We start from the raw sequence: 19,131 nt of genomic DNA, 5'->3' as shown, positions 1-19,131 counted from the left end.
CTAAGAATTGTTTTGGGCCGCTTTTTTTTTCTATGAGTAATCAAATATCTAGGCAAATGATCAGTCTCGACAGACAGCAATGAGACAAGCCTTCATGTCCTTTGCTCGCGGATGTTCCCAGGCTCCTTAAGATCTGCAGCCGTCGCGCATCCTTCATTTCGAGGCAAAATCTTCTCAAGACAAAACTTCACACGACCAGCTCGGATAGAAATTTGAATAAAACGCTGCATAAAAAATTGAAAGTGGTAAAAAAAAGTGAAAAAACTTCATAAAAAAATCGAAAGAAAAAAATTATTTATCATTCTGTGCGTGTGCGTTTTGTACGGTGGTGTGTGTGTGTGCGTGTGTGTGTCTCGATGATCCTTTCTTTACCTGGGCCTTGAAAACCGAAGGCAAATAGATAAGGAGTTGTTGGTGGTGGTAGTTGCGTCCTGCGTCCTGCGTCCTTCGTCTATAGTCTTTAGTCCTGCGTATGCAAATTGCTCGCCCGAGTCCGCGATGATTCCTTTTCAATTCGAACAATGCCGAGGGTCGCCGCCCTGTCCTTTGGCCACACATGTTTTCGTCTGCGTTTTTTATGCATTAATAGTCCTATTTAAAAAAAATGATCAAACCCTTTGGTTCGGTACATTTTTTTCTATGATTTTTCCCCGTTTTTGAAGGTTTCTTCAATTTTTTTTTTGCTTAAGTCATCCCGTTGTTGTAATTTCACTTTTTCGTGAGAACTTAAGTTGGTGTCTTGGGAATGATTTCAGGAAGAAATAAAAAGGATTCTCAGGTGTGCCATAATGGAAGTTTTTTTTATATTAAAAAAAAGGATAAAGTTTAAAAACTATTACTAATGAGGGAATAATTTCCTTATTTAAAAAGTAAAGAATAACTTTAAATAATTACAATATAGTTAAGAAAATATCATATTTTTACTAAAATAAACTTAATACGGAATATTTTTTTTATATATATAAAATAAAATTGTGATTAAAAACCAACTCTTAAAAATTATTTTGTGGTTGGTGTCGTTATTGCCATACGAGGTTATTTTATTCGATTTATGCTTACATAATCGCACTCCCTGCATCTTTGTGCCCTGTATCTCAAGCAATTTACCCCCCGGGATGATGTATGATGATCGTCTTGGGTTGGAAAGGATTCAATCCCAGATCTGACCGAGTTTTCTCAATTTGCATATCGAGGGTCGCGACCACTTTCTAGGGGTGCAATCGTCGGGCAAGGGGTTTGTCATGGGAACAAAGGATGCATTCAACGCCGAAGAATAGGCGAAATCAATATTTGAGGTAATTAATTAACAGCATCAATATTGGAGAAGAGAAAACCTATAACAATATTCACATTTAGAAATCAATTGATTGACAATTCGATGTTATCTTGAATATTATCAACATAAGTCAAATGGTATGGTGGTATTCCCAAGCAATAAACATATTTAATATTCGCATGGATTCTGAGATTATGGAACAGGATAACTAAAGATATTTTATATATATCAGTATATCATTTTGACATTTTTCGATTTTTTTCACCTGTAAAAAAGTGGAGGTTACAAATTTCCATAGTTGGCCCCCTTCCGATAGCCATAGCTCTGCCAAATTGAATCCGATCTGGAAATAGCATACCATTTTGAGCTCAGCGCATCGAGAAGCTCCATTGCTCATTTAAAATATGGCTTAAATACCATTTTGAAATTTGTCGAATTTTTTCAAGGGGTACCCCTATAAAAAAGAGGAGTTTCCAACTTTCCTCAGTTGACCTCCTTCCGATAGCCATAGCTCTGCCAATTTATATCCAATCTGGAAGTAGTATACCATTTTGAGCTCAGCGCATCCAGTAGCTCCATTCCTCATTCAAAATATTGCTTAAATACTATTTTGAAATTTTTCGAATTTTTTTAAGGGGTACCCTTATAAAACAGTGGAGTTTCCAACTTTCCTCAGTTGACCCTGTTCCGATACCCATAGCTTTGCTAATTTATGTCTGATCTGGAAATAGTACACCGTTTTGAGCTCAGCGCATCGAGAAGCTCCATTCCTCATTTAAAATATTGCTTAAATACCATTTTGAAATTTTTCGATTTTTTTCAAGGGGTACCCCTATAAAAAAGTGGAGTTTCCAACTTTCCTCAGTTGACCCCCTTCCGATAGCCATAGCTCTGCTAATTTATATTTGATCTGGAAGTAGTATACCATTTTGAGCTCAGCGCATCCAGTAGCTCCATTCCTCATTCAAAATATTGCTTAAATACTATTTTGAAATTTTTCAAATTTTTTCAAGGGGTACCCCTTTAAAAAAGTGGAGTTTCCAACTTTCCTCAGTTGACCCCCTTCCGATAGCCATAGCTCTGCCAATTTATATCCAATCTGGAAGTAGTATACCATTTTGAGCTCAGCGCATCCAGTAGCTCCATTCCTCATTCAAAATATTGCTTAAATACTATTTTGAAATTTTTCGAATTTTTTCAAGGGGTACCCCTATAAAAAAGTGGAGTTTCCAACTTTCCTCAGTTGACCCCCTTCCGATAGCCATAGCTCTGCCAATTTATATTTGATCTGGAAGTAGTATACCATTTTGAGCTCAGCGCATCCAGTAGCTCCATTCCTCATTCAAAATATTGTTTAAATACTATTTTGAAATTTTTCAAATTTTTTCAAGGGGTACCCCTTTAAAAAAGTGGAGTTTCCAACTTTCCTCAGTTGACCCCCTTCCGATAGCCATAGCTCTGCCAATTTGTATCCGATCTTCAAGTAGTATACCATTTTGAGCTCAGCGCATCCAGTAGCTCCATTCCTCATTCAAAATATTGCTTAAATACAATTTTGAAATTTTTCAAATTTTTTCAAGGGGTACCCCTTTAAAAAAGTGGAGTTTCCAACTTTCCTCAGTTGACCCTGTTCCGATAGCCATAGCTCTGCCAATTTATATTTGATCTGGAAGTAGTATACCATTTTGAGCTCAGCGCATCCAGTAGCTCCATTCCTCATTCAAAATATTGCTTAAATACTATTTTGAAATTTTTCAAATTTTTTCAAGGGGTACCCCTTTAAAAAAGTGGAGTTTCCAACTTTCCTCAGTTGACCCTGTTCCGATAGCCATAGCTCTGCCAATTTTAATCCGATCTGGAAATAGTACACCATTTTGAGCTCAGCGCATCGAAAAGCTCCATTCCTCATTTAAAACATTGCTTGAATTACATTTTGAAATTTTTCAAATTTTTTCAAGGGGAACCCCTATAAAAATGTGGGGTTTCCCAATTTCTCCCAGTTGACCTCCTTCCGATACCCATAGCTTTGCCAATTTATGTCTGATCTGGAAATATTTTACCATTCTGTAATCAGCGCAATAAGGACCTCAAATCCCCATTTATAATATTGCCTAAATACTATTTTTAAATTTTTAATTTTCAAAATCACTGGCAACGCCATGTAAAAAGTGTTGGATAATCGCAGTTGTTGTCATCGGCTGAAATTTAGTATATTTTTGTCTCGCGTGTACGGTCACATTAAAAGTACGTGTCCAAAATCATGAATCCGTAAATCAACAATGCTGCTGCTGCGAACCGTTTATACTCGCTAAACACCGTGAAATTGGCAAGTGCAAATATCAGCCGCGCAGTCAGGTTGCAGAATCAGATGCGATCCATCGGCGAGTCGGTTAATAAGTGCGTCCAAACACACAACACACCTCAGCAACACCAGAAATATACCAACATAGGAGAGAACCGAGTGCAACAGTCGTGGCCACGGCTGTAGAAACAACTACAAAATGACAACAAACACGGTGCAGCGGAATTTGTGGGCCTCCGTTCTGGTGGTCCTTGTGCTTCTCCTCTACTGGACGGAGTCCACACGTGGATACTTTGCAGCCCTAGACGAGACGGAGACCAACAAGAACTGTTTCTGCGAGGTAGGTGTTCTTGGGGCGATATAATAGGATTAAATTATGGTTTAGGTTTCTTTTATTTTTGGGTGCTTTTAAGATCTTTAATTAAATTATTTTTTGGTGGGCGTATTGCTCATCAATTGCCTCTAATAAAATGAATTAGTAATTACCTAAGCTTGTGGTGAAAATAATTCAATTTGAACAGAGATCTGGTATATTTTATTTGCAATTTAAATCGCTTATTAAAACTATATCCTTTTAGCTGGAAGGATCCATCAACGACTGCAGCTGTGACGTGGACACAGTGGACCATTTTAACAACATGAAGATCTATCCACGCCTGCAGAGTCTGCTCGTAAAGAACTTCTTCCGCTTCTACAAGGTGAACCTAAAGCTGGAATGCCCCTTCTGGCCGGACGACAGTCGCTGTGCGATTCGTTTCTGCCAGGTGGAGAACTGTGAGGAGCAGGCCATCCCGCAGGGCATCAAGGAGAATGGCGAGCACAAGGAGAAATCCGCGGCCTTCAAGGTAAGCGATGGCATTCCAAATCAGAATACTACCAGCCCCCTTATCTTCTTAATTATTTTGCTGGAAGTGTGGGGAAGCGATGGGTTGGCTTTTGCAGGTGATTTACTTATATTGGAATGGAGCACATCTGTAATCTCCCATTGAGCGTTTTGTGGGTAATGATGTGGCCTTTGATTTGTTTCTCTGCTGCTGACGTGGTGCGGCCGGTTCTCATTGAGCACTTATCCGCCCCTTTTGTTTGTATTAGTTTCACAACTTTCCCGATCAGGTGTATTTGTTTGAAAACAAATTTTTACGGCATGGCGAAGCTCACGTAGTTCCCGTGCTCGTGTAGTTGTTGCCAAATCAATTAATGGCTCATAGAAAGTGCAATTATTAAGTTGTTATTTTTAGATCTTTTTTTAAATTCATAAACTGGCAGTATATATTACACACCCCTTAATACCCACAAAGGAATATAAACATAATATAAGTGACTTACAATCGCAGCTTAATTGTTTGCACAGATGGAAATATTACACAATTGACTTACTGGCTTCCTCATCTGAATTTTTCAGTACACCCGCGAAGCGCAGACGGATGGCGGCAGTTGTTCGGAGGTTGAGGACTTTGACAGCGCCCTGGGTTTCCTGGACACCAGCATTAGCGACCAGGCGCACCGGGAGTTCGAGCTGTGGGCGAAGCACGACGAGGCCGAGGAGGACTTTTGCATTGTGGATGATCACGAAGAGGGCTCCCAGTACGTGGATCTGCTATTGAATCCGGAGCGGTATACTGGCTATCGTGGGGAGTCGGCGCATCGCATCTGGAAGAGCATCTATCTGGAGAACTGCTTTGGTGGCAACAACGAGACAGCTAACAAGTTCTCGAGCTATGTTCCTCACATGGATCTGAGGGATGTGTGCTTGGAGCAGCGCGCCTTCTACCGCATCATCTCCGGCCTGCACTCCAGCATCAACATACATCTGTGCTCCAAGTACTTGCTGTCCGAGTCGAAGGACTTCCTCGATCCGCAAGGCATATGGGGACCGAATGCCAAGGAATTTAAGCGCCGTTTCAGCCCCGAAACAACTGGTGGCGAGGGACCGCACTGGCTACGCAACTTGTACTTCATCTATCTGGTAGAGCTGCGCGCCCTGGCCAAGGCTGCTCCTTATCTGCGAAGGGAGGATTACTACACGGGTATAGCAGAAGAGGATGACGAGGTAAAGCTGGCCATCAACGATCTACTGAGTGTTGTAGAGTGAGTAATATTTTCTTTTTTGAAGAAAGTGAAATAATTTCATGGTTTATCCGCAGATCCTTCCAGTCGCACTTTGACGAGAACGCTCTTTTCAGCAGCGGCATTGCCTCCATAAAATTCAAACACGACTACAAGGAAAAGTTCCGCAACATATCCCGTATCATGAGCTGTGTGGGTTGCGACAAGTGCAAGCTATGGGGCAAACTGCAGACCCAGGGATTGGGAACTGCTCTCAAGATCCTATATTCGGAGAAGCTCAACCTGGCGACGGAGAGCGGGCTGTGGGATAAGCCACACATTGAGGCAGATCCCATTTTCCGGCTCTCACGTACGGAAATTGTGGCTCTTTTTAACGCCTTTGGCAGGTGGGTGTTTCTCTGCCACAAATACACAATTAAAAAGTTAATGAATCTATTATTTTCATTTCAGATTATCAAACAGTATATATGAGATGGAAAACTTCAGGCGCGTCCTAAGATAACATAGCTAATCAGGATTAACCGAGTGATAAGACGCTGCACTCAGCTCAAACTACTAGTTAATTGACATGACTGCATATTGGGCTACGTCGAGATTGTGGCTGCTGTTTAATACCTTTTAACCTCGATCCCATGACCGGCCAGAGGCTAGCCGTCAGACATCAGAATAGCTGCTTCCTTGTACATACATTAAAACAGTTTCTCTAGGCTACTTGTACTTTAGCACACCCAACACCCACCCACCAGACAACCAATCGTACCGATAAAACCAAACAAAAATATATATCCCTGGATGGATGCAGGTGTTTATTGTAAGTTAGGATAGTATTTATTGTAGCAGAAGAAATTTGTAAGCAGACCTTAATGGAAAAGTAAACGCATTGTGCAATAATTCGACCTTACGACACAGAAAAAAACAAAAAATAAATGTACCGACTGTTGGAAATTGCCGAAGCTCTTTACCCCCTTTGTCCTTAGAAACATCTCCATCGAAACCGGGCCTAGCAACCGAGTTGTTTGCTTTTCCAGCTGCTGTCGGTTGTCGGCTTTTTGTGACAATTTCAAAACTGGCACCGGTTTGATCAGTCGAAAAATATATTTTACTATTCGAAATGGTGGTTCTTCAAGTGAAACGTGGGGATGAGACCCTCTTCCTGTTCGAGACCAGTGTTAACGAAAAGTCAGACACCGTACTGCGGGATCTGGTGGCCATCTACAATGGGCAGTTGAAGGTGCAGCGCGTCTGCATGGAAATCGAGGAGCTGGCCGAGCACGGCACCATGCTTCCCAGCGAAATGGTTGGTCTCAACGACGACCAGATCGAGGAGCTCAAGCTGAAGGATGTGTGGGCCGATAAATGCATTCCTTCTGGTGGGTTCAGTTTCAACAAGGATCCCCTCTCCCGCCGCAACGGCCAGCAGCCCACTGAGGCCATGCGGAAGGTTCTGGCCAATGCCATGACCGACGCCAAGGCCATGATAGATCGGGTAATCTTGGATGATAGAAGGAAACTATCCTAAAGAGGTTCCTCAAATAGAAATTCTTTTTTATCCTTTAGAAACTGGCCAAATCCTCGAAAGCTCTGACCCTTAAAATAGTCGAGGAGGCCATGAACCTCCTGAGGGGCGCTGTTACCATCGTTTATCCCATGCAGTTGCCGCCCCATGACACGATTCGCATGGAGTTTGCCAACATGGAGGACCTAAGCGGCACCCAGGCCTCCAAGGAGGTCATTGAGCCCTCGAAGGCCCAACTATGGTTCGCCGGTAAGCAGATCCTTATGGGCAAAATCCTGAAGGATTACTTGGGCGGCAATGACAAGACCAAGGTGGGTTTCATTCTCGGCAAGCTCAAATTAAATGGTTCACTACGTAATGTGTAATCCCAGGTGGTGGTCAAGATAAATCAACTAGGCGATGGACCTCCGGCAAGGGAGGCCGTAATATCGGAGCACATACGCCGCCAGATGATGGCCGATGCCTTCCGCCGCCAGGAGGAGCTAAAGGTAAGAGCTATATATATTGTATAGAGAGAATTCCAAATGGAGTTTATTTGCTATTCGAGTATGTATAAGTATATCAGATATATGTAGGTACTGTGGCTCCTCCGGCTAGACTAGTTTAAGAAAAATGTTTGAATATTGCATAGCTACAAAGTCGAGAGTTAAGGCGAGTCGGATGCCTACATATCCTACGTCTAAGAGAGGAGCTCGCTTCCTTGGTCTGTCCCTCCTGGATCTGGTTAGTGTTCAGCAGATGTCGGTAGGATTATGCTCTATATATAGTCTATATAAATGCAACTCGTCTAAGGCGCATCTGCTGGAACTGCTAGAGTGGGAATATCTTCGCTCGGCCGGGTAAATAAAGCTCGTGGGAGTTTCGGCGGCCACTTAACTTGGTCGTTGCGTTTTGTGATTATCCTTGGTGTTGGTGCTGCCGCGAAAAGTTAAGAACCTTTCCTTCCAATTCCTTGCTAGTTGGTGTAAACGTTTGTATAAATGCACTGAGTAGAATTTAAATTCAGTTCCCCTTGTACAATGCACAGGTCCTTAAAGTTTGGTGCTGTTTCTCTTGTATAGGATATCCTCCGCTGCTTGCCTTGCAAACTCCAATGGGTAATCCGTTTAAAGTATGACTAGTGGCTTCTCGGGTACGTCGCACTTGGCGGCCTTTTCCTGCTCCTGGTCAAAGTTCTGCTCACTGTTTCCCGAGTCTCCGGCAGGACTCAGTGGTATCAGCGACTTGGTGCTGCCAATCATTTCGTGGCTATCCAAGGGCGAGGCAATATCCTGTAGTTCTGGTCCACTCAGTGCCTGGTGCTCCAGATCGACCACATCGTCGTCCGTGTCGTACATGGTGTCTGGCTGCTTGTTGGCCATGGCAGCTCCAAAGCCCTGATCGTTGTCCGAATCCTCGCCAGCACACACACATCGCATCTTGGCATCGTCGCCCACCTGGAAGGAAAATGGTTAGTTACTGATTTCTGTGGAATTTGTTTGGTTGTTACTACCTTCACGGACTTGGTGATGATGCAGAGCGAGATGGAGGAAACCACAAACAGCACTATGGGCACAATCAGGGACACTAACAGCTCCCTGTAGACCTTGTCCAAATCGTAGCGTGCCACCACAAACTCCACATTCGAGTCCTGAAACACCGAAATAAATTCAACCTCAAGTAAACTGATACCAGGAGGGATACATTCATGGGAGTTTCCCACTCCGGAATAATAACCTTGTTGTAGTAGCACTGGTAGCGTGACTGGGCGGTGTTGTTGTCCCCGTCGTTGCCATAGCGAGCCACAAAGTCCTTGCACTCCCCGCGTAGAGTGTTGACACATCCCTCCAGGTTGATGTACAGTTTCTTCCAGTTGTAGATGGTCAGATTGGCCTGGTTGGGCAAATACCGCTGCTCGGGATCCACCGACCTAGTGCTATTCTCGTAGATCGCCCAGAACTGGGTGAAGTTCATGAATGGAGCTGGCAAAGTATCGTGCTCCAGGAGAGTTCCATTCAGGCAGTCTGTGGCACTATTTTTGAGGGAAATATATAGTTTTTAAAAGAGTGTCCTTAAGGATATTTTAAAGGATTCTTACGTGATGCGGTTGTCGGATTCTCGGGTCACTGTGGCGCAGTTAGTCAACAGGTTGCCATCGTCCTCCTTCCAGAACTCTGTGGGTTCAATGCGCACTCCATGCTCGGACCCACGGGCCTGGTTGAAGGCCACTGCACTCTCGCAATCCGCGGCGATGACGTTGTCCTCCTATTTAAGGCTTCGTGTTAGACTCTCCAATCTTACTATTATTATCCTTACTTACATGCATGATTAAGGTGTTCACATTCGCGGTGGTTATCTTGGAGCAGTAGCGATCGCAGGAGAAGGGCTTCTTGATCTTGGTGCAGTGGACTCCGTGGCACTCGAAGAATCCGTTCAGCTTGGTGTTGTCCTTCTGTGAGTTTATGGTGTGCCCATCGGCCTTGTGGTGGCACAGGAAGAACTCCGACATATTCTTGCAGTGTCCTGTGGAAATCAGATTAAGTAATTGAAATGTTATGGCCGGAGGAAGGACGCGACTTGCCATTCGAACAGTTGAACACGCCGCGAATGTTGTTGCAGGCGGTGCCGTTGTTGCAGTTGAACTTGTTGAGGCGATTCAAATCAATCTACAGGAGAGGGATAAAATAAGGATAATGGCCATTCAATGATCGTTAAACTCTCGTGGCGCCACGGGCCATAAAGACGGTGGGGCAAATACTTGACAGGCCTCATCGCCTCGTCCATTAATGGGAGCCGCAACCTTAGCTCGGCTGGGGATGAGTCATGTCCGCCTCAATGGGATGTCCAAGACGATGACGTCTTTGGTCGTGGGTGGTTATATTTTGGTATGGTTGGGGGCTTATATGGATGGGGGTGTGGTTGTGTTGTAGTTGCGAAAAAAAACTTTGAAACTATTCGTGCTTGGAGAGAATGTCCTGATAAAAATAGTTGCCTTAATTAAATTGACATTTTTAATATTTAGAGAGAAATCTAAATACTATTTCTTCCTTCCTGGACATTTCAGGATTCTAATAGCCTTTTGTGTTAGGATCCATAATTTAAGGACTCACCATAGCACAGGATGTGTTGGTTATCCGAGTGCAATTGTTCAGCTGAATATCCGTACCATTGCGACGCACTATCGAGTGGATTTGGGGACAGAAGCCACTGGTCCTGGTCAGACACCACTCGCCGCAGGACGCCCAGGGGCAGTTGTTGGGCATCTGCCGGTCCACCGTCTGGCACATGACTGGATCATGTTCGAAGCCCGATTTGAAGGCCCTAAAATGGGGAAAATATTTAATAAAATAGCTTTTATGGAAGGCAGAATTACCCACTTGAGGGAGGGCGAGTAGATGGCCACACTCAGGTAGACGATGGACACACAGGATAGCACCATCGTGAGCTGGCAGAGGCAGATGGCGCGACAGATGCGCTTGTCCTGCTCGGGAATCAAGCGCGGCTTGTCCTTGCGCCGCGCCATATCCTTGCAGAGTGAGTGATACCTGGGAGCGGGCTAATTCGTGGCTAATTTACGACTTGTTGATTTGGTGTCCCACTTTCCGGCCGTGCTCCTCCTTTCCAAATCCCCGATTGTCTATCGCTGGCTTTTCGTCCTGCGACGTTTTCAAGGTGATTCCTTTTTTTGGTTGCTGGGTGGGTGGGTTGTTGGTGTCTTTGGGGTGGTTCGGTGCGGTGGGCTGGGTCGCTGTTTGTTTTTGGGCGAGCGAGTGCTGTTCTATTTTCGGTCCGAGTTCGACTTGCTTGTTTGTATTTGGACTTTAAAATGACTTGGTCAGGTGGGTGGAATGTGGAATGTGGAAGTGTCCTGGAGTGGGTAAGGAACTGGGACGTCAATGTTTGATGAATGAGCTTTGGCTGCTTCCGAGGCCTTCCGTTTTGGTGCGACTATGATTTTTGGAGGGGCCACGTCCTTAACCACGTCCGCTCCTGGCAGCAACTGAGTCCTGACTGAGTCCCGGAGCGGATGCCAGGGCTGCCAAAGGACGCACTGCGCACTCTTACTTTTGGTCGAAAGCGAAAGCGAAAGTGAAAGGCCAGGTCAAAACAAACCCTTGACTGAAACTGAAAAGGAAACAGAAACAGGGACAGGGATGGAGCCAGCTCAACAAATGGTTCCAGATCCTGTCAACACGCCTGCGCCTGGAGAATCCTCCCAGTCTCTCTCTCTCTCTCACTCTCTCTTTGTTGGCTAGCCCCCGTGTCCTGATTTCTGGCTTCTGCTACTCTTTCGCTCCCCAAAATGAAAGTTTTGAAAGAAAACATCTCTTATTTAGCATTTCTCCACTTTTGTTTTTGTTTCTCTTTTTTTTTTGTTTTAATTGTTTATTAAATAGGCCGTTAGCTGGTTTAATTTGTTTATTGATAAAGACACGTTAAGTAAAAAATTTTAATCGTTTTGCATTCAAATTGGTTTGTTGTTCGGTTTGGTTTGTATGATTTAAAAAATTCTCATAAGCAACGTGCGTTATATCGGTTCTGCTAAGCTATATGTTTTTTGTATATATATCAATATTTATATATATTGTTATAATCCATTAGATGTTTTGCTTTTTTTTACATAAGATTGTTAAAACTATTTCAAAAATGTCGAAGAGTGTCCCAATGCGAGTGTGTCTGTGTGGATGAGTGTGAAAAATTTTGTTTGGTTCCGCTGCTTATCCCCATGGATTGTATCTGGTATCTATATATTTTTTGAGTTTGATCTCCGCCCGCCCGGAATTATATCGAGTCTCGGCCATTATAATTTTTTTTTTTTTTGGCCCGGAGCAGTATCGGGTATCGTTTCTATACAATTGCTTTGATTGGTATTTCGGTTTCGCTTTCCATATACTTTTTGTTTCTTTGTTTAGTTAGTAATACGAATTTACTTAATATTTTTTATGACTACTATCACAATTTGTTGAAAACAAGCGATTCTTTAATTGGTATTGGTATTATCTCTGTGGAAATCGAAGTCGAGAGTGGCGCAATAATTATGAAGCGGAGCATCGTTGCCGCCTCCAAAAGCCGGTTCAAAAGCCAAGTTCTAAAGTATTCCAACCAAATAGACTCTATAATATGTCTAGCATAACAATATGATGGCAAAGTTAATGTTAACAAATCTTGTCTTGAGCGCTAAAATTTCGAATAAAATGGCTGAGAAAAAGTTGTATCCTTCGACGATGCTCCGCCAGCAATTTTTTATATACTTTTTTTTTGTCTTTTCTTGTTTTTTTTCCGATGTAATATATGGCAAATGTCAAATGGAATTTCTATCATTTGTATATAATGTATATCTAGATAAGCTATGTGTTGTGGTACAGACTACAAATTTGAATTTGCTATTTGTTAAGGGCATTAACTAATATTATTTTTTGCTAGTATTCCATTTCATCGTCTTCGTCACTGTGACACAGAAGTTTGCTAGAATTGGAATTCGATTGGAACAGAGTTCAAAATCATTTCTAATCAGATCAAAGCGATAATATATAAGTATTATATGGCTATATATAGATTGGGATTAACGGATCATGCCATCTAAATTCGGAATTAATAAATATTAGTAACAGTTTAAGGGCAAAGCATGCATAAAGTATTTTCCAAAGCAATTCTAATTAGATCGTAAAGAGAAAAATTCGATATGTTTAATATTATGTCTACAGGGGTGCCACAGAAAACACTTTCACTAAAATTTCGCTTAAATTTCACTTCAAGGTGACACTGACACCTATTTTAGGCCAGTGTTTTTGCTAAAATCAGTAATAAAACTTTACTTTTATGTAAATTGCTTGATTGATCAACAATAAGTGTTTAATTAGTGATTAAACTGCGATTAAATAATAATAAATTCTGAACTTAATTAGTAGAATTTACATTTTTAGAGATTTGAAGATTAGAACTGATCTTGATTTGCGGTGATGCCACATTTTTACAAAAAAATGAAGTCCAAATTTATTAAAAATTACTAAAGAAATCTTTATTTTGTTTATTAAAGACTTAAATTTTTCAAATACTTTCGTATTTCTGAAATTTTCAAAAAAATTTTAAGCAGTGTGGCAACTTTTACAAATCTCACCACGCAGGTTGTTGTCTAGGCTAACCCCTCGGGGGTTCCCCAAATCACTAGTGGATTCTGTGGTACTCCTGATGGTATTTATGTTTAAAGAAAAGAGGGCAAATGCTAGTGTAAACTAATTCGTTTTATCCTGAACGAAACCTATCTCAGATAATCTATATCTGGAGAATTAAAGCTAATTGGATTGAGTATCTTTTCGTGAGTTTCGATTGTATTTCGAGTGGAATTCCTATCCATTGTGCGATAGAGAGATCCTTGAGAGGTGTGCGATTCTCTAGAGTCTAGAATTGGGAGTATTAAGAAAGGCAGTATTTGCTAAGGACACTTCAGAGTAACAATTCGATTAGGGACTTTGTTGTAGTGAGTGTTTGAGTGGACAAGCGAACTGGGTGCCGCACAATTGGTGCAAGTATTTTGGGGATATTTTTATGAAATACCATCGCACTTAACCTATCACAATAGATTATTATTTTTGTATATTGTTTGGATCAAAATTCAGGCACTCTCGCTTTGATTGGATCGTATTCAAAATACATTCAAGGACAACGACTTTTCCGTATTACATTTCATGCAGTTAACGATCCTGGAAATAATGCAGAGTAGTAAAGAGAAATATAACGAAGGAAATGCTTAATGGTCTGGGTAATGGAAACAAAAACATGTACGTTTCAGGCCAATAGCTTAAGGATTAACATAAGGATAATCAACAATCATGACAATAAGTTGCAATAATCAAAATTTTAGTTTTTTGGTCATTTCTTGGTCGACATTATCTTCATACAAGGCACAATGAGTTCATGTTCTATGGATCTGGGAGGTGGTGATTAGTGTGTGTGTGTTGTCTACTACAATATACAGATACGGATATACGGATACGGGGGAGTAAATTTGCCAAACTCGCAATGAGAATGAGAACAAGATGCAGGACAGCGCTGGACATGAAGCTAGCAATGGCACTCACTCTTCCTTGGTCGGGAACTTCTCGGCATAGACCCGCGAGGATTTGTTGCAGGCCTTCTCGCAGCAGGGACAGTACCAGTAGCTGAGCACCCCGATCGAGATGGCAAAGAGCACGTTCGGTATGATCAGCGACAGGATCAGGTGGTACAGGTTGTTCTCCCACGAGTACCGACCGATCACCACCTCCGGATATGCCCTGCTGTAGTAGCAGGGAAATGGTTCTCCAATATGTGAGAATCTATTTGGGAATATTCCGATTTAGTTTAAAGGATTCGTGTCATGGAGTCTTACTCACCCGTACTGCCTGGCAAAGACACTGCAGTTGGTCGTGGGTGGATAGCCACAGCCCTCCGAGTTTATCAGGAATTTGGTGTAGCTCACATCCCAGTTGACCGTGTCCAGGTCCCGAGGATTGCGCTCCCACTCGCTGAACGGGATGCGCGTGTAGTTGACAAACAACTGATGGCACCTGAAATTTGTGAGTTAGTTTCAGGACTTCTTATTATCCTCTGAAGAGCCTTACTTGGTGAGTGATGAGGTGCAGCCCTCGCGACAGGAGCTCCAGCTGCAGTTCTTGATGCCCTCCGCATAGATGTGATCGATGACGATGCAGGTCACCGGCACTGGATCATAATCAGCGATGATCGTTGAAATGGCGGGATCCACGACAAAGGGTATCAGGAAGAGGAATGTGAACACCGACAAAATGGCAGTCGTACCTGTAAGGGAATTAAATAATATTCGTAAATAAATTATAGAAAGAGTTGAATCATGATCCTACCAAGGCACACTGAGGTGTAGAACTTTGCCTTCTCAAGCACCGTTTCGATCTCGATCTCCTCCCGCTTCGCCTTGAGGGCATCCACGCATCCGCTCCCCGGCCTCACCGGTGACTGGCAGGCGGATCGTCCCGAACCAGATCCCGCTGAGCCGCATACCGATCCCGCTGTGGAGCCACACCGACTGCTGGTCAGACTGATCTTGCTGGCGGAGAGAGTCTGGGTCGAGAGCGTGGGGCTGGTGGGCATCGACGTGGTCGTCGTCAGCGTGGAGCTCTTCTTCATGGCGGAGGTGTGTTTTGTATTCTGGTGTGTTCTGTGTCTCCTGGTGTCTAGTGTGGGTTTTAAATCTCTGTTCTTATTCTTTCGTGTTGGTGCTTAGATTTAGTTGGATCGGTAAAAGCCTTTAAAATGAACACCGCTAACATTCGCTGCTTTCTACAATAAAGTTCTAATCTCTCGCTCTTTCCTTTAATTTTTTTTTTGCTTTTTTTTAATAACTTACAATTCTAACTTTCTATAATCCCCGTTGCCTTATATTTTTATAGCCGAAATGGAAAATGTTTTCTCTTATTTTGGTTTTAAACTATTTTTGTTTTCGTATTATATTGAACCTCTCCTTTTGGAAGGGGGTTTCTTGTATATTGATTAGTTTTAGTTTTCTTTTATCTAAATTATTTCTTTTTTTTTTTACTTCGTTAAGGTTAACTTTAGCTTTGACTTTCTTGACTAGTTTGTTGTTCGAGATTTTATTTAGATTTTTAATCACGCATCCCTCTCTCTAAGCCATTTTTTGAATTCCTCTGCCTTCTCTCCCGGTGACTGAACCTTGTTCTATATCCTTTTCAGCTGCTTTTGGGTGTTGGGTGTGTGTGTGTCTGTTTTGGTGTGTGTGTGTGGTGTGTGAGTGTGTCAGTGTGTCAGTGTGAGTGTGTGCTTTTGCTGTGCATGTGGCTGTGGGTGTGTGTGCGTTTATTCCCTAGATAAAACTAAGTTCCATAATAGCAAAAATTTGTAATTTAATCTTCCGCGATCTGCAATTAAATCCCCTCTCACCTATCCTACAGTTCCTTCAGCCTCTGGCTCTGGCTCTGGCCTTAACCCAAAAAATAACTAAATGATTGTAAATTATACTAATATTGTCTTCAGATCTCGTCGATCGTCGTATCTTGAGAATATCAAGCGCCTCGCATGTGGTGTACAGTTTCGTTTTTCGTTTTCGGTTTCGGTTTCAGTTTCTCAGGAGTGTCCTTGCAAGCCTCTGAGGTGTGGTCTGTGTCCTGTTACGTGTCTACAAATGTGTGATTTGAGTGTTAAGAGTTCGATGGAAGGATTACAAAGAATTTCAAGTTGCTCGATTGTGTTTCTGACTCTTTAGCTTGTGCCCAACTCCAATTATTGCAATGCGAAGACTCCCGTTTGGTGTACCGGACTGTCTTCCTGGAGCAGAGGAATGCCTAGAAGATACAAGAAATCTTATTTAGTTTGGGGTGTTAATAGTTGAGAGCTATTACTATTTTACATAGGTATAGTATAGGTTAAGGAGATTGAATATTATTTAAAAAAAAGCAGAAAAAAATCAAGCACTAAGAGTTTTAGTTTGAAAATTGTTTGAAATCTTCCGACCTTTCAAAATCATTATTCAAAGTCTTAAAGAAAAAAATGTGGGATCTAAGATATCAAAGATGACTAAAGTTAATTCCTAAAGGAGTCTAAGGAGTTAATATTCTTTATAATATCTAATATTACTATCAAAAGTGTGTCCTTATAAAAACTATTCTAAAATATGTAGTGGATTAGAGAGAGTAGAAGAGGTCGTTACTATATCTAGAAGAAAAGGAACTCCCTAAAAAATTTTCTATTTCTAAAGTTTATGTTTTCGAGTTATGGAAAAAGTCCAATATTGACAGCTCCAGAGACCTAGAAGTACTGCGCAGACCTCTCACATGTGGGCAATAGCAAAGACTGTAAGTCAGCAGAAAAATCGGTTATAGACAGGACCCCATTCTCATGGCGGAATGTGGAATCTCTCGCTTACGTGACGGATCTCATAGGGCCATAACCTCGTCGCCGCCACCTCCGCCCATGTCGCCGTTGGTGGGTGTGCCCACGTTGTTCTTGTTCAGGATGGTCTCCGTATCGACACATCCCTTGAATCGCATCTTGGCATCGTCGCCCACGTAGACGGTGCGCTGGCACAGGAGCAGCACCGAGCAGGACACAACAAAGAGGACGGATGGCACCACCGAGGCGAACACAAATTGGCGATAGGTAACCTCCAGATCGAAACGGGCCACCACAACGTCCTTCTTGGAGGGGGAGTAGAAGCAGGGGAAGCGGGCGCGGGCATTATGGTCGCTGCCATCCCGGCCGAAGTCCTTAAGGAACTCCTTGCACTCATCCATCAGGGTGTTTACACAGCCCTCCAGGTTGATCATTAGCTTGGACTCGTTGGAAATGGTCAGGTCGACGTCTGGAGGTGCTATCTCCGGAACAGGAGTGGCCACCGATACGTGCAGGTGGCTCAGATATGTGAAGTTGGTCAGGTCACTGAGCATATTGTGCTCCAGAGTGGAGCCGTTGATGCAGTCCACTGCATCCACCCGATCCGATGTGTTCTTTATGAAGTAACAGGAAGTCATGGCCACGTTGTCGCTCGATTCGTTCCATACCTCCTCGAGGGTTTCCGCATTGATGGCGTTCTGGCACTGGGATAGATACACCTTGTCCCCACTTAACACCACCACATTCTTGTTCCGGGTCGGTATATCCACACACCTCCTGTCGCAGTTGTAGGGGGTCCTTATTTTCCGACACGTTCCCCGGCTACAGGAGAACAGGCCACTAATGTCCATGCAATTAATTTTTCCCCTCCGCCCAGAACACTTTACGGGTGCGTCGCTGTTGTGGAAGACACACTCGAAGGCATCCGTGATGTTCAGGCACTGGCCAGCGGTGCAGTTGAATGTGCCCGTAAGGTTTTTGCACTCATCGTTGATGCACCGCGCCTTGTCGGCCCGATCCTGGTCGATGCCGTAACACGTTTTATTTGCAGAATTCGTACAATTCTGGAAGATGAGGTTGCTGCCATTGCTGCGAAGATTCACGTAGATCTGGATGCAGGCGCCGGAGGTCTTGCTCAGACACCACTCGCCGCAGCTGCCCCACTCGCAGTTATCCTTGTTGACCGCCCGCGTGGTGGTGCACATGACCGGCGTGGGGTCGATGCCGCTCTTAAAAGCCCTGGTGGAGGGCATGTAGATGGCCACTGTGAGATAGACCAGAGCCACCGAACTGAGCACCAGAGTCATCTGGCAAATGCATATTGTGCCGCATATCCGGTTGTCCTGCGGCGGGACGATTAGCTCCTCGCTGGGTACCTTCTTTTTACCCATTATCTGGCGGAGTGACTAGCCCAAATTCGCGGATTCGATGGTGACGTTCCCTTTTAAAGCCCACTGGTGGTTAATCCCTCGCGTTCAATCCAATTAGGTGCTCGTCATGACGGTTTTTGGTCTATCGATTTAGTGGCAAACTGCGTGGGCGTTGTAGCTATTGTAGCGATTGTGTTATATAACCCTGCGTAGGTTGAGATTTGCTCTGACTTTGGACGGGACCAGCAGGACCAAGACCAAAGGAAATTTCGCAGGCTGCGCACGTTTCCAGCTGGAGGACACGTTTTTTGGAGGCGACCCCTATCGATTTTTGGCTAGCTCTGACCCCACAATTTCACTTTAATCACTGTCCCATAAGGGAGTCGTCAGTTGCATCACGTGCTTTTTGGCTCCGGCTTGGATTTTTCCACGAATCCAAGTCTTAGCCTTGGCAATTCACAATTAATTATTGGATTTACAAATTGTCGATATTTATTTGTTAATTTTTAGACTGTTATTTTCAGTTGTAATTATTTTTTCCTTTAGAATAAGTGGCAGCTGGCTCGTGACGTTTCTCCGACTGGTTGGCCCAAGGCTTCTGCTCCGAATTGGCGAGTGCATTCGGCTCGGCTCCGTAGGACCGTGTATGGCTCTCTGGTTATCCAGCTCTCCGCATATCCTTACTGACCGCCGACAACATGCCACACATCGTGGCATCGTATTTGGCTCGTGTCCTGCTCTCGCTTTTGGCACAAATCTC

At 43.4% G+C, this 19,131-nt stretch overlaps 5 protein-coding genes across 7 annotated transcripts; 2 read left to right on the top strand and 3 right to left on the bottom strand.

Moving 5' to 3' along the window:
* The first annotated feature begins 3,487 nt into the window (after window positions 1-3,487).
* LOC6493428 (ero1-like protein) lies at window positions 3,488-6,590 on the top strand. Its single transcript, XM_001957692.4, has 5 exons — window positions 3,488-3,918; window positions 4,157-4,423; window positions 4,981-5,666; window positions 5,723-6,031; window positions 6,096-6,590. Exons 1-5 carry the CDS (start codon window positions 3,778-3,780, stop codon window positions 6,145-6,147), a joined length of 1,455 nt encoding a protein of 484 aa, XP_001957728.1. The 5' UTR covers window positions 3,488-3,777; the 3' UTR covers window positions 6,148-6,590.
* A 166-nt stretch (window positions 6,591-6,756) lies between these two features.
* Window positions 6,757-8,129, top strand: LOC6493429 (cilia- and flagella-associated protein 298). Its single transcript, XM_001957693.2, has 4 exons — window positions 6,757-7,131; window positions 7,203-7,472; window positions 7,533-7,649; window positions 8,121-8,129. The coding sequence occupies exons 1-4, from the start codon at window positions 6,757-6,759 to the stop codon at window positions 8,127-8,129; spliced, it is 771 nt and encodes a 256-aa protein (XP_001957729.2).
* Window positions 7,670-10,667, bottom strand: LOC6506518. The gene is made up of 8 exons (XM_001957694.4): window positions 10,518-10,667; window positions 10,251-10,461; window positions 9,722-9,806; window positions 9,461-9,663; window positions 9,239-9,405; window positions 8,878-9,172; window positions 8,654-8,791; window positions 7,670-8,597 (listed from the first exon to the last, which is right to left on the bottom strand). Exons 1-8 carry the CDS (start codon window positions 10,661-10,663, stop codon window positions 8,268-8,270), a joined length of 1,575 nt encoding a protein of 524 aa, XP_001957730.1. The 5' UTR covers window positions 10,664-10,667; the 3' UTR covers window positions 7,670-8,267.
* Window positions 10,668-12,468: 1,801 nt separating this feature from the next.
* On the bottom strand, window positions 12,469-15,288 carry LOC6506517 (protein tipE). Of its 2 annotated transcripts, none has more exons than XM_001957695.4 (5): window positions 15,000-15,288; window positions 14,742-14,937; window positions 14,514-14,687; window positions 14,220-14,456; window positions 12,469-12,606 (listed from the first exon to the last, which is right to left on the bottom strand). In XM_001957695.4, exons 1-5 carry the CDS (start codon window positions 15,280-15,282, stop codon window positions 12,561-12,563), a joined length of 936 nt encoding a protein of 311 aa, XP_001957731.1. In that variant the 5' UTR covers window positions 15,283-15,288; the 3' UTR covers window positions 12,469-12,560. The 2 variants fall into 2 exon arrangements, with proteins under 2 accessions (XP_001957731.1, XP_014764793.1); XM_014909307.3 differs by lacking the exon at window positions 12,469-12,606 and adding an exon at window positions 13,221-13,841.
* Window positions 15,289-15,649: 361 nt separating this feature from the next.
* On the bottom strand, window positions 15,650-19,095 carry LOC6506516. Of its 2 annotated transcripts, XR_001408904.3 has the most exons (3): window positions 17,036-19,095; window positions 16,918-16,962; window positions 15,650-16,454 (listed from the first exon to the last, which is right to left on the bottom strand). XR_001408904.3 is itself a non-coding variant. In XM_001957696.4 (2 exons), the coding sequence occupies exon 1, from the start codon at window positions 18,390-18,392 to the stop codon at window positions 17,046-17,048; it is 1,347 nt and encodes a 448-aa protein (XP_001957732.1). In that variant the 5' UTR covers window positions 18,393-19,089; the 3' UTR covers window positions 15,650-16,454; window positions 17,036-17,045. The 2 variants fall into 2 exon arrangements, 1 of the variants encoding a protein (XP_001957732.1); XM_001957696.4 differs by lacking the exon at window positions 16,918-16,962 and having other exon boundaries at window positions 17,036-19,089.
* Window positions 19,096-19,131: the final 36 nt, after the last annotated feature.

Source organism: Drosophila ananassae, chromosome 2R (genome assembly GCF_017639315.1).
Source record: "Drosophila ananassae strain 14024-0371.13 chromosome 2R, ASM1763931v2, whole genome shotgun sequence".
NCBI classification, from domain to species: domain Eukaryota; kingdom Metazoa; phylum Arthropoda; class Insecta; order Diptera; family Drosophilidae; genus Drosophila; species Drosophila ananassae.
Note: the sequence above shows the minus strand (reverse complement) of the source record. Positions and strands in the feature narration are given on the sequence as shown.

Excerpts from the sequence above, each read along its gene's own strand:
- LOC6493429 (XM_001957693.2), top strand. The coding sequence starts at position 6,757 with ATGGTGGTTCTTCAAGTGAAACGTGGGGATGAGACCCTCTTCCTGTTC. Across the intron at positions 7,132-7,202 it reads CCAAGGCCATGATAGATCGG|AAACTGGCCAAATCCTCGAA; the intron begins GTAATCTTGGAT and ends TTTATCCTTTAG. Across the intron at positions 7,473-7,532 it reads GCGGCAATGACAAGACCAAG|GTGGTGGTCAAGATAAATCA; the intron begins GTGGGTTTCATT and ends GTGTAATCCCAG.
- LOC6506518 (XM_001957694.4), bottom strand. The coding sequence starts at position 10,663 with ATGGCGCGGCGCAAGGACAAGCCGCGCTTGATTCCCGAGCAGGACAAG. Across the intron at positions 9,807-10,250 it reads CCAACACATCCTGTGCTATG|ATTGATTTGAATCGCCTCAA; the intron begins GTGAGTCCTTAA and ends CCTCTCCTGTAG. Across the intron at positions 9,664-9,721 it reads CGTGTTCAACTGTTCGAATG|GACACTGCAAGAATATGTCG; the intron begins GCAAGTCGCGTC and ends TGATTTCCACAG.
- LOC6506517 (XM_014909307.3), bottom strand. The coding sequence starts at position 15,282 with ATGAAGAAGAGCTCCACGCTGACGACGACCACGTCGATGCCCACCAGC. Across the intron at positions 14,457-14,513 it reads GTCTTTGCCAGGCAGTACGG|ATTCTCACATATTGGAGAAC; the intron begins GTGAGTAAGACT and ends ATTCCCAAATAG. Across the intron at positions 13,842-14,219 it reads AAGTTCCCGACCAAGGAAGA|GATCGTTAACTGCATGAAAT; the intron begins GTGAGTGCCATT and ends CATTATTTCCAG.
- LOC6493428 (XM_001957692.4), top strand. The coding sequence starts at position 3,778 with ATGACAACAAACACGGTGCAGCGGAATTTGTGGGCCTCCGTTCTGGTG. Across the intron at positions 3,919-4,156 it reads ACAAGAACTGTTTCTGCGAG|CTGGAAGGATCCATCAACGA; the intron begins GTAGGTGTTCTT and ends ATATCCTTTTAG. Across the intron at positions 5,667-5,722 it reads GATCTACTGAGTGTTGTAGA|ATCCTTCCAGTCGCACTTTG; the intron begins GTGAGTAATATT and ends GTTTATCCGCAG.
- LOC6506516 (XM_001957696.4), bottom strand. The coding sequence starts at position 18,392 with ATGGGTAAAAAGAAGGTACCCAGCGAGGAGCTAATCGTCCCGCCGCAG.